This window comes from Gasterosteus aculeatus, chromosome 4 (assembly GCF_964276395.1).
Source record: "Gasterosteus aculeatus chromosome 4, fGasAcu3.hap1.1, whole genome shotgun sequence".
Lineage (NCBI taxonomy): Eukaryota > Metazoa > Chordata > Actinopteri > Perciformes > Gasterosteidae > Gasterosteus > Gasterosteus aculeatus.
This window is the reverse complement of record NC_135691.1, coordinates 15,709,456-15,724,916: the sequence shown is the minus strand read 5'-3', so window position 1 is coordinate 15,724,916 and position 15,461 is coordinate 15,709,456. Positions and strand designations below refer to the sequence as shown.

Here is a 15,461-nt window from a genome sequence, read left to right as displayed (position 1 = left end):
CAGTGGGCTCGATCAGCGTAAAACATGGGTTGAGAAGATAGACCTTGAGGGGGGCAGGGGGAAGACAGGTCAGAAGCAACTGGGGGTGATCAGAGAGTTGGGAGGAAAAGGGAAGATAAGGAAGTGCAGTAGAGGACAGAAAGGGAGTGAGTGTGGAGGCAGATAGGAAGCGAGGGAAGGGTGTAAGAGGGCCAGGGAGGGGTTGGGGTTGGAGTTCAGCAAAGCGGGTCAAATAAATAAAAAGGAAACAAGATCAGAGGAGTTGAGAAGAGGTGAAAGATCAGGAGAGAGCAGGAGCAGATGAAACGCAGCTCGAGCAGATAAGGAGAGGAGGGGCCGGATCGGGAGGAGAGAGAAAGCCTCGGGACGGAGAGATGCAATCTTTGTGAGAGGCCGTAACACTCGAGTGGACAAAGCTTCTTGCGTGGCTGCGATATCTCAGCACTTATAGCAAAAGCTCTTTCTCGCAGCTCCGATGTTTGTCTTTTACGTTCCACACACACACACACACACACACACACACACACACACACACACACACCCACACACACACACACACACACACACAGAAAGAACGTTGATCTTCTTTCTTCCGTCTGCAGGATGTCAGGCGAATAGGGATCACCAGTCCGAACCTCGATAACATCCTCAAAAAGGGCCGTCTTTGCCACAATGACCCAAAGGTGCACTCGAGGTTCTATATCCAGTATGTCTTTTTCTCTTTGCACAGGTGAGAGAGGACACATTTATTTTTTATGCACACATTCAGAGAGCCAGTTCCATTGCAGGTGAAATCTTTACTCCCGTGAAGTACAGGCGTGCTTTGCTTCTGGCAACGCTGAAGTTGTCAAACCCGCTACACATAGCAAAGCAGCGCAGATGATTTATTATCCGGCGATCTCCCAGTTCCCAGCAGGAAGGTCACTCATTTACAGGACGATTTCTGATGTTAAAAGAGACGCTTGGAAGACTTCCGAGGTATTTGTGGGATTAAAACAATTTAATGCTATGGTTGGTATTTCTGGATGGGAGCGGTTGACGAAGCTGATCCAAACATTTGAAATGTACTTTTGAAGCCTTCAGGCCGCTCACAGCGTTCCCCCATTTACCCCTGGTCATGCCATGCTAGGTGCCACCACCTTGCACTGTTTAACACTCCAGCCTACAGGGAAACTTTGAGGTTAAGTGTCTTGCTAAAGGACACATCAAAATGGACTTTATTTAATTGGTTTGGATCCGATTTGAAGATTTATTTGCAGTTAAATGTCCGGAAAATACTCAGCTGGGCAAAAGACATTCTCCCAATGAAAAAGGAATAGTTAAACATTTTGGGAGGATGCATATTCATTCTCTTGTTCAACCGGATGAGGAGATCCTTACACTCCCGTGCACGAAATATGCAACGAGAGCAGGGAGAATATTGGCTTTGTAGAAAGAGTGCAAACAGTGGAAAACAGCTGGCCTATCTCTCTTTAAAGTTCACAAATCTACCCATTAACACCTCTAAAAGCTCTCTAATTACTAATTAATATGACGTTTGTTAAATCCATACACAAACAGAAGAAGTAAGTAGGAAAGATGACAGAGAACAAGTGGATGGATTCCGTAGGAACAGAGGAGGTGGCCTTTAGTGCACATGGTCAGTGGTGCACGCACACGCACACGCACACACACACGCACACGCACACACACACACACACACACACACACACACACACACACACACACACACACACACACACACACACGTTGTCCCTTTTAAAACGGGAATGACACAAACATTTGGAGTGTTTTCTACCTACCAGTTGCGTGAGTGAGGCCCCAGACCTCCTGGCCATATATATCGGTCTTGTTCCAGACCAGCCTGTGGACCAGGCCGGGCCCGGCGGGATACCAGCGCTGGTACAACCGTCCCTGGACCGCCGTGCGGACATGCACCTTGGAGAGACCGCCCAGTGGGGAGGTGGGGGACAACAGCGAGGGAGGCGTGAGGAGGATCCTGAGCAGGGAGAGGTAGCCTGCAGAACGGGTGCTCAAATAGCTCAGCTTCATGTAGGCTCCGGGGATTGAAACCTCTTCCTGCACCGCCTGGGGAGAGCGAGAGAAGGAGCAGAGCGAGAAACACAGGTGGAGAAAATCATGTGAGGAATAAATCCGTTGTATCATTGCTTTGTTTTCTTTAATAATGAGCTTACAGGCAGGTTCAGGAAGACGTGCAGTAAAGAGCCGGGAGTACACCAAATATGTCACAGTGGAGAACGCTTTCATGAACGTCTTATTGTTTTTAACTGGGTGACTGAAGATATCTGTCCGTATCCATGAGTGTTTTCTTTTAAATATCTCTATCCTAAATTGTCGTAGACGAGCAAAATAAAAAGCCACACTTATTTCTCTAATAAACAGTAAACTCGCTGTTGCGGCAGGCATCGATTCATCCTTTGCGATATTTCTCACGGTTGGAATCAGATACTGTTTGAGTGCCTTAAATCAAATTATCTCTCAGACGACTATTTCCGACACATTTCTCCTCTGAAGTCTAAAAGCTTGGATTCCTCTTTACACGGGTCAACGGGGTGGGTGTTACTGAGCTTACAGGGAACACCAAGTACTGTTCCTCCAGATCTTTTTTTCGCTGCCTTGTTTGTCCCGAGGTTAAAATGTTCCTCGTGTGTCTTCATTTCCAATCTCATCGGATTTTGTAAAATGAGCTTGAGCTCGTGCAGATGATGTGTTGTGGATATGAATGGTAATTTATGTAAAAAGCACTTTACTTTTTCCAGAAAAGGATTGTGTGACCGAGGCGCACATTGGATAAAGCGATCTCCGCAGTCCATCACGTGTCCAGGTAACAAGAAGACAACTCTCTTGGTGCCGGGAATGTTATTTGGGACTGAAATGAGGTCGCGTTGAGGTTTTAGTTACTATGAAAAAAGTTTTTTTTATGATAACAAAAAAGTCTTTGGAGTCACGTAGGAGGGTAAATATATAATCACCAGTCTGACCTCCAGTCCTGACTTTCAGCCACCTAATTTGCTTTTGTGCTGGAGAAGTTTAAGGATGCAGTGCTAATTTGCATTTAGCTCTTTCCTTATTTGCATGATGCAAATTTGAATTGAGATAAATTTGCAAGAACCCGGGGAGACCGGGTGGGTTAGTTGCTGAGCTGTAACAAATTGAGCCGATGCTCCATTCCCACATCCTGCTGTCTGAAGACACAAAGCATTGCATTGTTACATTCTATATAGACTTGTGACGACATACTCGGTGGTGAGTTCCCCCCACCCTCCTCCCGGTGTTTATTTTGTTTATTCTAAGTGTATTAATGTGCAACATACGCCGAGCGTCCAGCAGCCCGGTGTACAGGACGTACCCCAGATGATTCACTTTTTCATGATTTGATTTTCTGATCATAGTTAAGTGGTGTCGTACCTGCAGCTCCGGCACTGCCGGGCCCTTCTCTGCACATGCGCCTGTGTATCTGGGCAGCGGGTAGGGCAGCACCAGCGGGTATGGACTCAAAACGCTCCTGATGTCACACGTGGGAGTTTGAGCCTCCTCTCTGGACATGGTCACCTGATCCAGAACCAGGAAGTTGTTGTTTGGCGTCCAGATGGTGCGCGTCTGCGGCAGGAACGGTGGTCGCTGGAACATCAGGGTCATAGACATCGCGCCCAAGGTCACCAGGTCAAAACTAGAGATAAATGATGGAAAGACAGAAAAAGGTTGCAGTGAGTTGGAAATAATTAAAAAGAATATACATATCTCTTTGGTGCATTTCTTTTGTGGATGTCTCTACCTTCCGTCCTGCCTGCTGATGGTGTAACCGTACTCTGGGTGCTGTGGGAAGGTGATGTTGACTCCGACCAGGGGCGAGCCGTCCTGCACGGCAACGCTACCTCGAATCACAGCTACCCGGCTGGAGAAAAAGACAGCAAGCCGAGACACAAAGAAAAGGGAGAATTTACAATGATGGAAAACATAATGACTGTTTGAAGAGAGAGAGAGAGAGAGAGAGAGGAATATTGTGCTGGGCGACCTTGTGTGCGCAGCAACAGCAAAAAAATGCATTTTCTTCTTTCTCAGTGGAATCTTCGGCACAATGAAATCTGCCAGATTGCCAGGATACGAGGGCCATAAATATAGCTACACCCACAGTAAAACCTCAACGCATATGAAGAAAACAAAAACAAAAAACGCATCATGTTTATATCACAGTGACAGTGATACCTGCAGCACAAAGGGATGTTATATAAAACAGACATGAAACTATCAGTCATATCATTTTGAAAGCTGCATCTTGATTTTGAAGGTAAAGTGTGAAATACACTGCTTAAATCGGGAATAATCGTTGAACTGGTCAAACGAAGACAAAGTATGGCCGACATGTGTTATGCTCGCACACACCGAACACACACACACACACACAGATGGAGCCTATCTGTTTCTCCAGAAGAGGGATAAATGAAGGATGGTGAGGGTTTCTCTTGGGTGGCTGCTTTGCACCGTTTGTTACTCCTGTCCTGAAAGCTGCCATCGATTTCCCCTCTGAAAAACTGCCATATAATTAATTAATTTGTTTATTCTTCAAGCGAACAGGAGGAGGGGGAAACACACACACGCACAATTTTTCAGATCGGCTCCACTTCTTGTTTGCCAATCCCTAACTTTCTAGGTCATCACGTTGCCGGTGATGTGTATTTCCTCTGTCAGATGGAAGTGAGAGGCCGCTGACAAATGAACGGAAACACCCTCACGACTGGTGGAACCGAAAGGCATTAATATGTAACAAACAAATACTCTTAATGCTTTTGCAGCCCGCCACTGATGTGAGAGGACGATGCGCTGCCGCGCGCCTGCCGGTCTCCGGGGGAGCACAGATCACTGACAGGTGTGCGCGGACATGAAGAGCCTCATTTACATGCAAACGCACACGCGTTCATTAAACAAATAATGGCCGACGGACGAACCGATGCATTAATACGGATGCGTTTACTTCATTACCTGCACCTCCTGCCTGTCCACGTACCATATAGGAGGAGAGCTCAAGGACACAAACACCCTGTAGTAGCTGGCATGCATGCATGCATGCGTGAGTCCGGGCAAACGCGGAGCACGGCGGCACGTACCTGGTATCAAAGGGCACGTCTCCGGGGAGGGTGTGCGTGGCCGCCTTGCCGAGGAGGAAGCGGATGCGGCGGTAGAAGCTGTGGGTGTGCGTGCTGGTGGGCGAGGAGGAGGACGCGGCGGGCGGTGGCGGCCTCTGCTGAAGCAGGGCCATGGGGTCGGTCGAGCCGTGACACAGCGGGTCGGACCCGCAGCTCAGCTGCTCGCAGCAGTCCGGGTCCACGCAGTCCATGAGGCCGTCTGACATAGAAAAAAGGAAGTTAAATGTTTATTAAAAAAAAAACACAAAATAAAAAAACGCTAAAAGAGGATCTTTTAAATCGAATTAAAACACACACACACACACACACACACACACACACACAAAACAGCGTTTTATAAGGAGTTGGCTGTTTGGAAGGGTGCCTGAATTTACGCGCTGAACATGGGCAAGACATTAACATCTTTATTGTGCGTAGTCAATAAAGGCTTTAATAGAGTTAAGTGACTACGGTGCCGAGAACACATTTCTACTCTAAAGGCCAATGTGCTGCATATATCCGCAGTGGAAAGGCGTGAAGAAGACGCCATAAAGGCTCGCCAGGAAGCCATTTTCCCACTGCTCGGCCCGATGAGAAACCCTCCCAGGGAGTAATCTCCTGCAGGACAATAAACGACGCATGTGTCCTCATAACCGTGTGTATCAATCAAATGAGATTCATTAGGGGCCATCAGTGCACAATTTAGCGTCTATTGTTATAAATCAAACCTGAATATCCCGCATTATTCGCACGTGGTCCACAAAAGTTCCGGGACGAACAATGTGCCGCGCATATGAACCGAGGCGGCAGGTAATGGGAGCCAGGCTGGCATTTGTGTTTCCTATTTCAAGCCTGTTTCTGAAAAGTCAGGAAGCGGGGCTGACATTTAAATGCATCTGACCACAGAGCAGAGAGCCAAAGGCCAACAATATTCTATTATAACCTCCTCCTACAAGGTAGCGGAGTACAATGGCTGATTTCCATAATATTCACTACTTTAACTCGAAAGCACACTATTAATTTAAATTCTAATATCACTACCATTAAAAGAACGCACATGTTTTGGGCTTATTACGCAGGCGCTTCTTAGCATTGCACACAAAGGGGCACAGGAAGAATAAAGCTTTTGAATATATGTAATCTATACAAACATTTATGTTTACACTGACTGATAATAAAAAAATACTGTTTTCTTTCTTCCAGGAGGCAGAATACATGCACAGCACTCGCTCAGCCAGGTGGAATGAATGAAACTCTCCCTTCAGAGTTCCCCTTTATTCTCTGATTACTTGTGATAGAATTTTTCCATCTCTGTCTATCTTCAGAGACAAAAAGATTGAGACTATGAGTGCTGACCGTATATCTGCCAATTAAGGGAGAATAGTGCGATAGAAAATGGTGCCATCTTAAAAGCCGTGCAGAGAGGTGTGAGGATTGGAAGATAGGAGAAGCGTAAGAGGTCTCCATAAGGCTTTGTTAATGAGTCTCTGAACAGTTTGAGATGTATAGTACACATATATCATCAATATTCATACGAAATTACAATTCTACATAATATCATGGGGCATGTGCTGCATATTGCTTTTTGCACAGAGAGCAATTTATTGTAATGCAAAGAGAAAGCTGTCCTTTCCTCCACCCACTCACCACCTCAACCTTTACTTCTCCCTTCATACAGCCAGAATGTGATATTGTATTAAGTCAACACATATGTGAAAGGGATCGAGCAACAATTCAGGAGTGCACTTTCGGGGGAGGATGAGGAGAGAATCAAAGGGAGAAACTATCCACCTACGAGAACCTCTGAAGCTGACAGATTTAAAATCCAATTTGTTTAATCCATCCCCCAAAAAACGCGACAGCAATTTGTTGCTTTAATGGAGGGTTATATGACTGCTTCTTAGCCGGCCGCAGTGACTTCCTGAAATCACACAACCTCACGGGGACAACAAGACGTCTCTTCATAACCACGGTGCAGGTGGATCAATTGTCTCGATCTTCTGTTGCAGCTTTCTGAGGGAAAGTATATTTCCTCCATGTCAAATGATTTGTTTTAAATACATTTTTTGGTTTGGTTTTAGTTTGTGGTGTGTAGTCTGGAGCACGAGCTGAGATAACCTCCACTGACATCATTAGGGATATTTATTTCAGACGCGACAAAGCTGACAAAGCCACAGAGCAATTATACCACCGTACAACATCTTTGTGACCGGTCGACCTTTAGACGTTAAATCGCTGGAATGTGCCTTTGATAAAAAGGCAAAGAGAGGAAGGGTTCAGTCTGTTTTTTCGTTTAATTTAGTTTATTTGATGTTGACACACAATGCTGCAAATGTATTTGGTCGACAGTGTGACGGCACTAAGACTTCGCTCCTTCCTCCTAAACGCCACAGAGTAAACGGCCACTAAATCAGAATAATGATGTAAGCCCGCAGACCCCAACCACCGGGCCTCGCCACAGAATATATAACTTCTATTTGTCTTTTTTTCTGAAAAATTCGTAATTTTGAAAATTGACTGGATTCTGTTCTCATTACGTGCGCATGTCCCCTTTGACGTACTTCCCAAGCGTTCCCATGCGTTTACATACACTCCTCACAAGCACCGCAGTTCCACCCACCGGCAGACAGAGAGCGCGGAACTACAACCCCCCCTCCCCCCCTACCCCCCCCCCCCTCCGCCCCACCGTCGGCTGGCTATTTCGCCGTGTTTATCCGCCAACGCTCTCAAGACCGGTCCGGAAAATTGTCTAACATGAAAACAGTGAAAAAAGCTTGGGGACCACTGATGTAAGCCACTAACATGAAAAGCCTCGGTGCCTACGCGGCGCTGCCAGGACCACTAGACGTTTCCCATTGCCTGGCTCTGCGGTTACAATCCAGGCTAAGGGATTGCATTTCATGTTTTGAGCAGCCGTCTTATGCTTTCAGTCAGTCGTGCGGCTTTGATAAACGTTCTGCCCGAAAAAAGGGACTCCTAAATAAGGCAGGTATGCGTTTCAGGCTCCCCGCTGTTGCGCGCACGGATTCAAAAGCCGCTCATCACAAAGCGTGGGTCCGTGAAAAAAAAAAGAAAAAACGCTTTTCGTCTAAACAAGACACTACCTCGTTTTCTATGACGGCTTACAACATCGGCTTAACAGGCACGTCCATAATGGATATTTGATGTTTTAAAATGCATTGCAAGCAGTTATGTAACGTAAGTGCACTATGTCCCCCAACCTATGTGTAGGAGAAACAGCCTTACATTAGACTGAAAACTGAGGGATTACAATGTAGAAAACTATTCTGCATGGTATGTTGTATCTAGACATGGGAAAAAATTCTCCAGGTGCCTTTTATCCTACCAGGTGGTATGCATATTAGACGTTTAGCTGTGATGAGAGGGAGAATCAAACACGCACACACACACACACAGATAAATACATTCCAATATAATAATGACCAGCAGGACTCTACAGGCGTCTCGGCAGGATTGGGACAGCACGGGAGGATCGACAAGAAGGAGGAAGCAGGAGGAGGAGAAACAGAAGGGACAATAGCCCACAAAGACAGAAATGAAAAGAGGTACAAAAGAGAGAAAAGGGATGGAAAATGATAGATGTTAGAATGTCACCTCCATCGTTGTCTGTTCCATCACTGCAGTCAGTTTCCATGACAACGCTGCATCCAGGCCCACTCCATCCAGCCTGGCAGATGCAGCGCCAGCCGCTCTGCTCCAGGGTACAGCGTCCGTGTCCGCTGCACAACCCCGGGCAGCCGTCTGAAAAGGTGTGACCCACATGTGCACACACACGCATTGTTTGGATTTGTGAGCATGTCAGAGGATCACAAGGTTATTTTATTCTAAAAAGACGAATTACCTTTCACCACAACATCCAAGTCATGAGTAACTGCGAGGGAGAGGGGAAAAAAAGGTGATAATTGTGCAAGAGAAAGCAATTGTAACAGTGACACCTTTTGGAATCTCATCCTACTAATCAAAATTTCACAAGAAATAATCTGACACTCCCACGCGCACTCACACAGCTCACCCATGTGACAGTGCTCTCCCTCCCAGCCAGGCTGGCAGATGCAGGTCCCGTCGTGGCACTGGCCGTGTTCTTCACAGCGGGCGTGGCACGCTCTCTGGTCGCACGCAGCACCAATCCAACCCTCCTCGCACTGGCACTGGCCCTCCGAGCAGACGCCGTGGCTGCCACATGGCACCAGGCACAGCTCTGCCAAACAGGTGAGTGGGAGTGGGGGGGGGGGGGGGGGGAAGAAAACGAGGGTGCCGGTCGGAGAGGGAGAGAGAAGGAGAGCAAATGGAGGAATTGAGTGTCGGAAGAAGGCAGCACGGTAAAGGAGACACAGGGGACATTATAGAGGGAGGAAGTTAAAAAGAAACTCCAGAATGGGAGCTGAGACATTGGTGTTACGTGAGAGGTAAAAAAACAACACTGGCTATACAAGTGGCTAAAAAAAAGTCTACTTTCTCACAATACATAATCTTCTCACATCTAATAGCTGAGATCCCTGAAGGAGGAGAAGAGTGAATAGACTCATAATAAAAGCCAAATGATTCGTATTTGCACCGCATATTTAAACTACGGGGACTCAAATTCAGCTCCATTATTCTTTTCTGACATTTTGGTCGGATTTAGTGGTTATGTTAATACCTCCTCTTTCTCTTCATCTCTCCATCTTTTTCTCAGTCAGCTTTCTCTTTTAAGAATCCCCTTCCTCTCTTTCACCCTCGCAACATCTCTTTAAATTTCGGCCCTACTCTTTTCTTTTTTCTTTTTTACTTCTCCAGGCTCCTCACCATCCAGCTCCTTCTCTCTCGCTGCAGAGGCAAAGCCTCATCCATCAGTAAAGAGAGCAAAGTGCTGGAGGCGCACAAAGACTACTTATCCAGCAGCAGTAAAAAGTTATTTCAATTTAAATATACATAGCATGGAGAGGGGCGAAAAAGTGGATTAAAGTTGGAGTTTTTCAGCTCTCCATTAGAATTACATTAGCTTAGCTATGCTTCAACAAGACCAGGATGTAGCATGGCAGAGTCCTTTTGATTAAAAGCCCGGCAGGTAGAGAGAGGCCGCTCATATCTCAGACACTCAGCCTCGGTCTGTCATTATCACGGGCTATATCACTATAATAAGGCGTGCATACACCTGAGAGCGGCGGCTAATGCCAATTGCCTGCAAATCAGTGGTGTGCACGGTGAGGCGGATCCTTCCCCATCACCGGCGTTCACTTATGCGGAAAAGAGGAAAATCAGCGCTATAACGGCTATTTTCCTCTTTGTCAGTTTTCACTTCAAGGACAAGGACACTGTCTCACTGTGTACCACAGGTGCTCCATTCTACATGTCTGACAGTGCAGAGCACATGCTTTTACAGCAGCTAACTCTGTTCTTCACCGTCAGTGTAGAACGGCTGCCTGTCAAAGCAGGCGGAGTTCAAAGGGAGAGTTCGAGATTTACAGCTCTATTTAGCAACCATGCGTCTAATATGCGGCGTCTGAAATAAACATCAGGAAGCTCTTAAATGCAAAACTGAATGTTCCTCAGAGTAGCAGTCTCGGAAAGGTCTTTCTCTATTCCCTGCCTGCCTTTATTTTCTGGGGATGTGTGTGTGTGTGGGCTTGTGCATAGGTTTAAATGCCCGAGAAGTGCGCAGTAAAGTGAGTGCTTTTGCAAGGGGGAGGCTCCACGTTGTCATGAGGAGGAAAAAACACGCACATAGACACACACACACACACGCATCACAGCATCTCTGGTCCATATTTATCACTTGTGTCAAATCCGCAGAAAATAGAACGTGGAAACCTTAGGGGTGCTACCATAGCAGGATAGAGACGTGCGGTGGCAAATTCCATTTTTTCAAACCATTTCTCTGAGTGCGCGTCTCGTTGGATGAACCCCAATCCTCAGGTCTCACCAGTGTAACAGTCCGGTCCCGTCCAGTTGGGCTGGCAGGCGCAGGCGTCCGACTCGGGCAGGTAGGTGCCATGTCCTGAACACTGCTCCTGGCAGGCTGGCAGCGGCTCATCGCAGCTCAGTCCCGCCCAGCCGGCCGAGCACACGCACTCCCCGCGCACGCATACGCCGTGCCCGCCGCACTGAGGGTCCACGCAGTCCACTGCAGAGAGAGAGAGAGAGAGAGGACGGAGGGAGGAGCGAGAATGAGTCAGAGGTGAGAGCAGGGAGTGAAAGGGCTGGGGGGTAGTTGGTGGGGGGTGGGTCGGCGTGGCCGGCCTCATTATAATCATCAGTTCAACGGGTATGAAAGCAGTGTTCTTTGCATCCCATCCAGGAGTTAACCACCCCAGCTACAATCCCTGTATCTGTTCCACAACATTACACTTCATAGGACACTTGGCTTTGATAAGGGGGGTGAAATGGGTTGGTTTGTGTGTGTGTGTGTGTGTGTGTGTGTGTGTGGTCCTCGCTTCGCTGTGTTAGAGTGTGTAATTACAGCTCTGGGCGCCAAAGCTCAGCACAGTTCGGCTCAGCTCAGCTCCGCCGCTCAAGGTCAAACACCTGATTTAGTCTCTGCAGGCCGAAAGTCCGGAGGCAGCAGCAGGGCGGTCTCTGGGACAGCTGTGCCATCAGGTTATCCTCAAGTGTAACATCATAATTGTTTTAGATATCATGGCTTTGTTTGTTTTGGCTAATTTATTGGGTGGTTTTACAATGGACAGCTGCAAGTGGGGGGGGGGGGGGGGGGGGGGTGTAAGACTCACAGCTGGTTTGCTGTACAACAGTGAGGTGCCGGAGTGACCTCAATCATTTAAAAGCATGCTCATTGCAGCCAAAAGCACTTTTTACTACAATTCAGTATTTAGTGGATGCTACAAAGGAGTAAATACATAGTGATACCAATGCAAATTTTTGTAGCAATAGTGAAGTCTAAAAGATGCTCAGAACATTTTAGGCTTTAATATTGCCAAAAACAGTATTTTATTTTACCAAATACATTTGTAATTACTATAAAATAAATGTTTCCATTTGGACTGAACATGTTTAAAGTTCTTGCGACCCTTTCTTTGGCTCAAAAGAGTAAGTGTAATGTTGCCATGACGCTGTTAGCTACAATTTTACCCATTAAAGGTCAGTCTGAAATAGCTACTGGCGGTTTCTGTTTGCAGTGTACTCGTGAACGGACTCACAGCAATCGCCGTGATTGCTTTTTTTTTGTTGTTGCAAAAATAAGAACATTCATCAATTGAAAGAGGAAGTGTCGGAGAGTCCAGCGGTATGTATGATTTTTCTCTGCAATTCAACGAGGTTCTGAATTAACAATCAGCGTTAAAGATGCATTCAGTGTTCACTTGGGGCCAATTGACCAAGTGGGAAAAGACAACACTTACCTTTTATCACTTTTGTTATGGCCAGTGTTGGCTGCGCTACTAGCGGAGCCAACACTCGCTCTGAACACTTGGTTCTGAAGACCAAGGTCAGTAGGTGTGGCTTGATATTTGTAGATATGCAATTTATATTAAATAGTTCATTATGTTTTTATCTTTTAAAATAGAATATATTTTTGATACTAGGCCTACACAAGGCCTAATATCAAAGGCCCATGATTTCACTAGTTAGTTGGTATAATAGAAAGAAACAGATCTATGTTTTCCCTGTAATAATTTATATTCTGAGTTCTCCCTCATCCTGAATGATGGTCTTAGAATAGAGGGTGCTGTCGTCTGTACAGATTGTAAAGCCTTGAAAGGCAATAATTTGTGCTTTTGTGCAGTTTAAATAAAAGATTGACTTAACTGATTTCAAGTCCATAGAGCTGAGCATTCATTTTCTGTGGGTTTGACACCACAAGAGACCCATTCATTTAATACATTCTCTGCACAAACATATCGATTAGTGCAGCTCTAAATTTAATGCTCACATTAAGCAACCACGGCTCTGTTAAAGAGACGCTCATTTAAACATGTAACAGTGCAGCCGTCGTTGCTGCGCAGGCGTCACATCACGAGGTGTGTATTTTGCGCTTTGAGTGAGCACAATCTCACCTTGTTCACAGTTGACCCCTTTGTAGGCCGGCCCACATATGCAGATTCCCTGGATGCAGGAGCCGTGGTTGGAGCAGGTGGGGTCGATGCACTGACCTTCCTCCACGTTGCACTCTGCCCCCTTCCACCCGGCCAGGCACGCACACCTCCCTTTCTCGTACACGCCGTTGCCGCTGCACAACACGGGGCACGAATCTGTAACGGCGCAAACGCAGATTACACCCACGTCCTCGGTGGAACACACACACACACACACGCGCGCACGCGCGCAGCACTGCAGTATATTAGCCGGGCGACCGCAGCAACCCACCGTGAGCGGGGCTACGCTCTCTTATCTCAGTTGGTGCGAGGATTCAGCAAATCCTCAAGCAGCCTCTGTTTCCCTTTCTTCCTTTTGTGTGTGGTCGCGCGCGCACACACACACACACACACACACACACACACACGCACACCAGCTTATCTCCTCACGCTGTTTCAATTTACTCAAGCACCACCTGAGCCCAGCTACCACGGCAACCCAGGAATCATAGAAAATCCCCCCCCACACACACACAACCTCACTTCACTTACTCTGAACAGGCCGTGAAAACAATTGTGAAAACGGAGCATTAGGGGTTTATGGAAAGAGGGAAAGGTGTGGGGGGGCAAGGGGAGGGGGGCAGAACGGGAGAGCTGTGTGGCTAATGTAATGACAGCCAGGTAGAATAAAGTTGGCGTCTGATGATGACGCACTGACAGTTCTGCTTAGACTCCTCATAGCAGCTCCAGACTTTAAATGGATTAGAAAGACGATCCAGAGTGGACGCCCCTTTTTGTGGGGGCGGCAGATTGCGGCGCACTTTTTATATGTTTGTTTGATATTGCATTAAATCCAACACTCTGCACCCGTTACAGTCATCAATTCACACTTGACTTTTCTCAGCTCATGCCAAAACTTGCCCGTCTAACTTTTCAAAAGGCGGAATATTACCGAGCGAGGGGGAGGGGATGAATAAGTGATGAGCGTAAATAAATCATGGAATGTGATATTGTATCAGCCGTTTCCACACAATGAGACTGATACAACCAAACATTTTTTTTACATAGAAAGCCAGAGGAAAAGAGAAGATACAGAGACGGAGAAAGGTTGTAACTGAACGACTATGTTCTAGATTTTGAAACCTACATCAACACGACAAGTGTTTCAACAGGGTTATTCATCTCTACAAACTTCCAATGTGTGAAGTTGCTGTCAAAAGTACTGCTGGCAAATGTTTCAAATTGACGTGGACCGGCGATGTGCCCTTTACGTTGCTACGGGATTTTTAATGTGAGGCTTTTGAACAAGTGTTTTCTCTTTGACAGTAGCCTAAAAGCGTCTGGAAATCAGCAGCAGATTAGAAGTGAAAGGAAATAGTTCCTAAAACGCAAAAGCCCATTTCTGTTGAGGGGGAGAAAGCCAAAGAAGCAGAGAGGGAAGTTTGACTGCAGTACAAATTTAATTGGGGATTACAGTTAACTTTAACGTACAGTTAACGTTGGAGCATGTCAGATAACAATAAGAGGGCTAAATAAAATATGGTTAAAAACACTGGTATAAAAAAAGGAAAACGAAGAATAACGTTCTGCATCTTGAGGTTGAGGTAAAAATGTGAGAACTGACCAAAGGCTTGTTGCTGTAAATGTTATCCGACCAAATGCGTCTTAAAGGCTGAAATCCGTCCATTAAAAAGCACCATTCAACCATTTTTCAAAAGAGAAAGTTATTTGCCTGTGGCAAGTTTTACGAAAAGTGATGTAATGGGTTTCAGGATGGGAGCATCCAATGGGACGTGGTGCTTGGCAGGTATCACAATCCCGTCGCCTCTTACCTTTGGCACAGTCGGGCCCCAAGAAGCCAGCGAAGCAGTGGCAGTGTCCGGCCACGCACTCCCCGTTCCCGTTACAGTCCGTGGAGCAGCCGTCCATCGAGTCTGCGCCACCAAAACAAACAAAGACATTCACAAATCAGACACAAAAAAAAAGAAATAATAAAATCTTGAAAATGTTCCACATGTAACTCCATAAGCTGGCACAGCTCCCTGTTATTGAATGAGAGATCTGATAAGCGATGGATGGCTCCCCAGACTCAGGGCTGTATTAGATTAGTCTGATCCAGCTGCTATCACTCTCTGGGGAACGGCCAAGCACTCACTTACACTCAGTACCACTAAGCACATTATACTGCATTACAGGTTGGAAACACCCAGCGCACGCAAATTCACCCGCATCGGGGCTTAATCAACAAACTGTTTACACGGGCCCAGTTTGGAACGAGATTGAACGACCC

At 46.5% G+C, this 15,461-nt stretch overlaps 1 protein-coding gene across 2 annotated transcripts in view; it reads right to left on the bottom strand.

Moving 5' to 3' along the window:
• tenm1 (teneurin transmembrane protein 1) overlaps positions 1–15,461 on the bottom strand; it is a 149,346-nt gene that overhangs the window by 45,218 nt on the left and 88,667 nt on the right. For both annotated transcript variants that reach the window (XM_078101485.1, XM_078101484.1), the window contains exons 9-18: positions 15,004–15,105; positions 13,154–13,348; positions 11,068–11,268; positions 9,178–9,363; positions 9,007–9,036; positions 8,760–8,906; positions 5,127–5,364; positions 3,797–3,916; positions 3,430–3,691; positions 1,803–2,088 (exon numbers count right to left, since the gene is read on the bottom strand). In XM_078101485.1, coding sequence (XP_077957611.1) covers positions 1,803–2,088; positions 3,430–3,691; positions 3,797–3,916; positions 5,127–5,364; positions 8,760–8,906; positions 9,007–9,036; positions 9,178–9,363; positions 11,068–11,268; positions 13,154–13,348; positions 15,004–15,105 — 1,767 coding nt within the window. The remainder of the gene's footprint in view (positions 1–1,802; positions 2,089–3,429; positions 3,692–3,796; positions 3,917–5,126; positions 5,365–8,759; positions 8,907–9,006; positions 9,037–9,177; positions 9,364–11,067; positions 11,269–13,153; positions 13,349–15,003; positions 15,106–15,461) is intronic.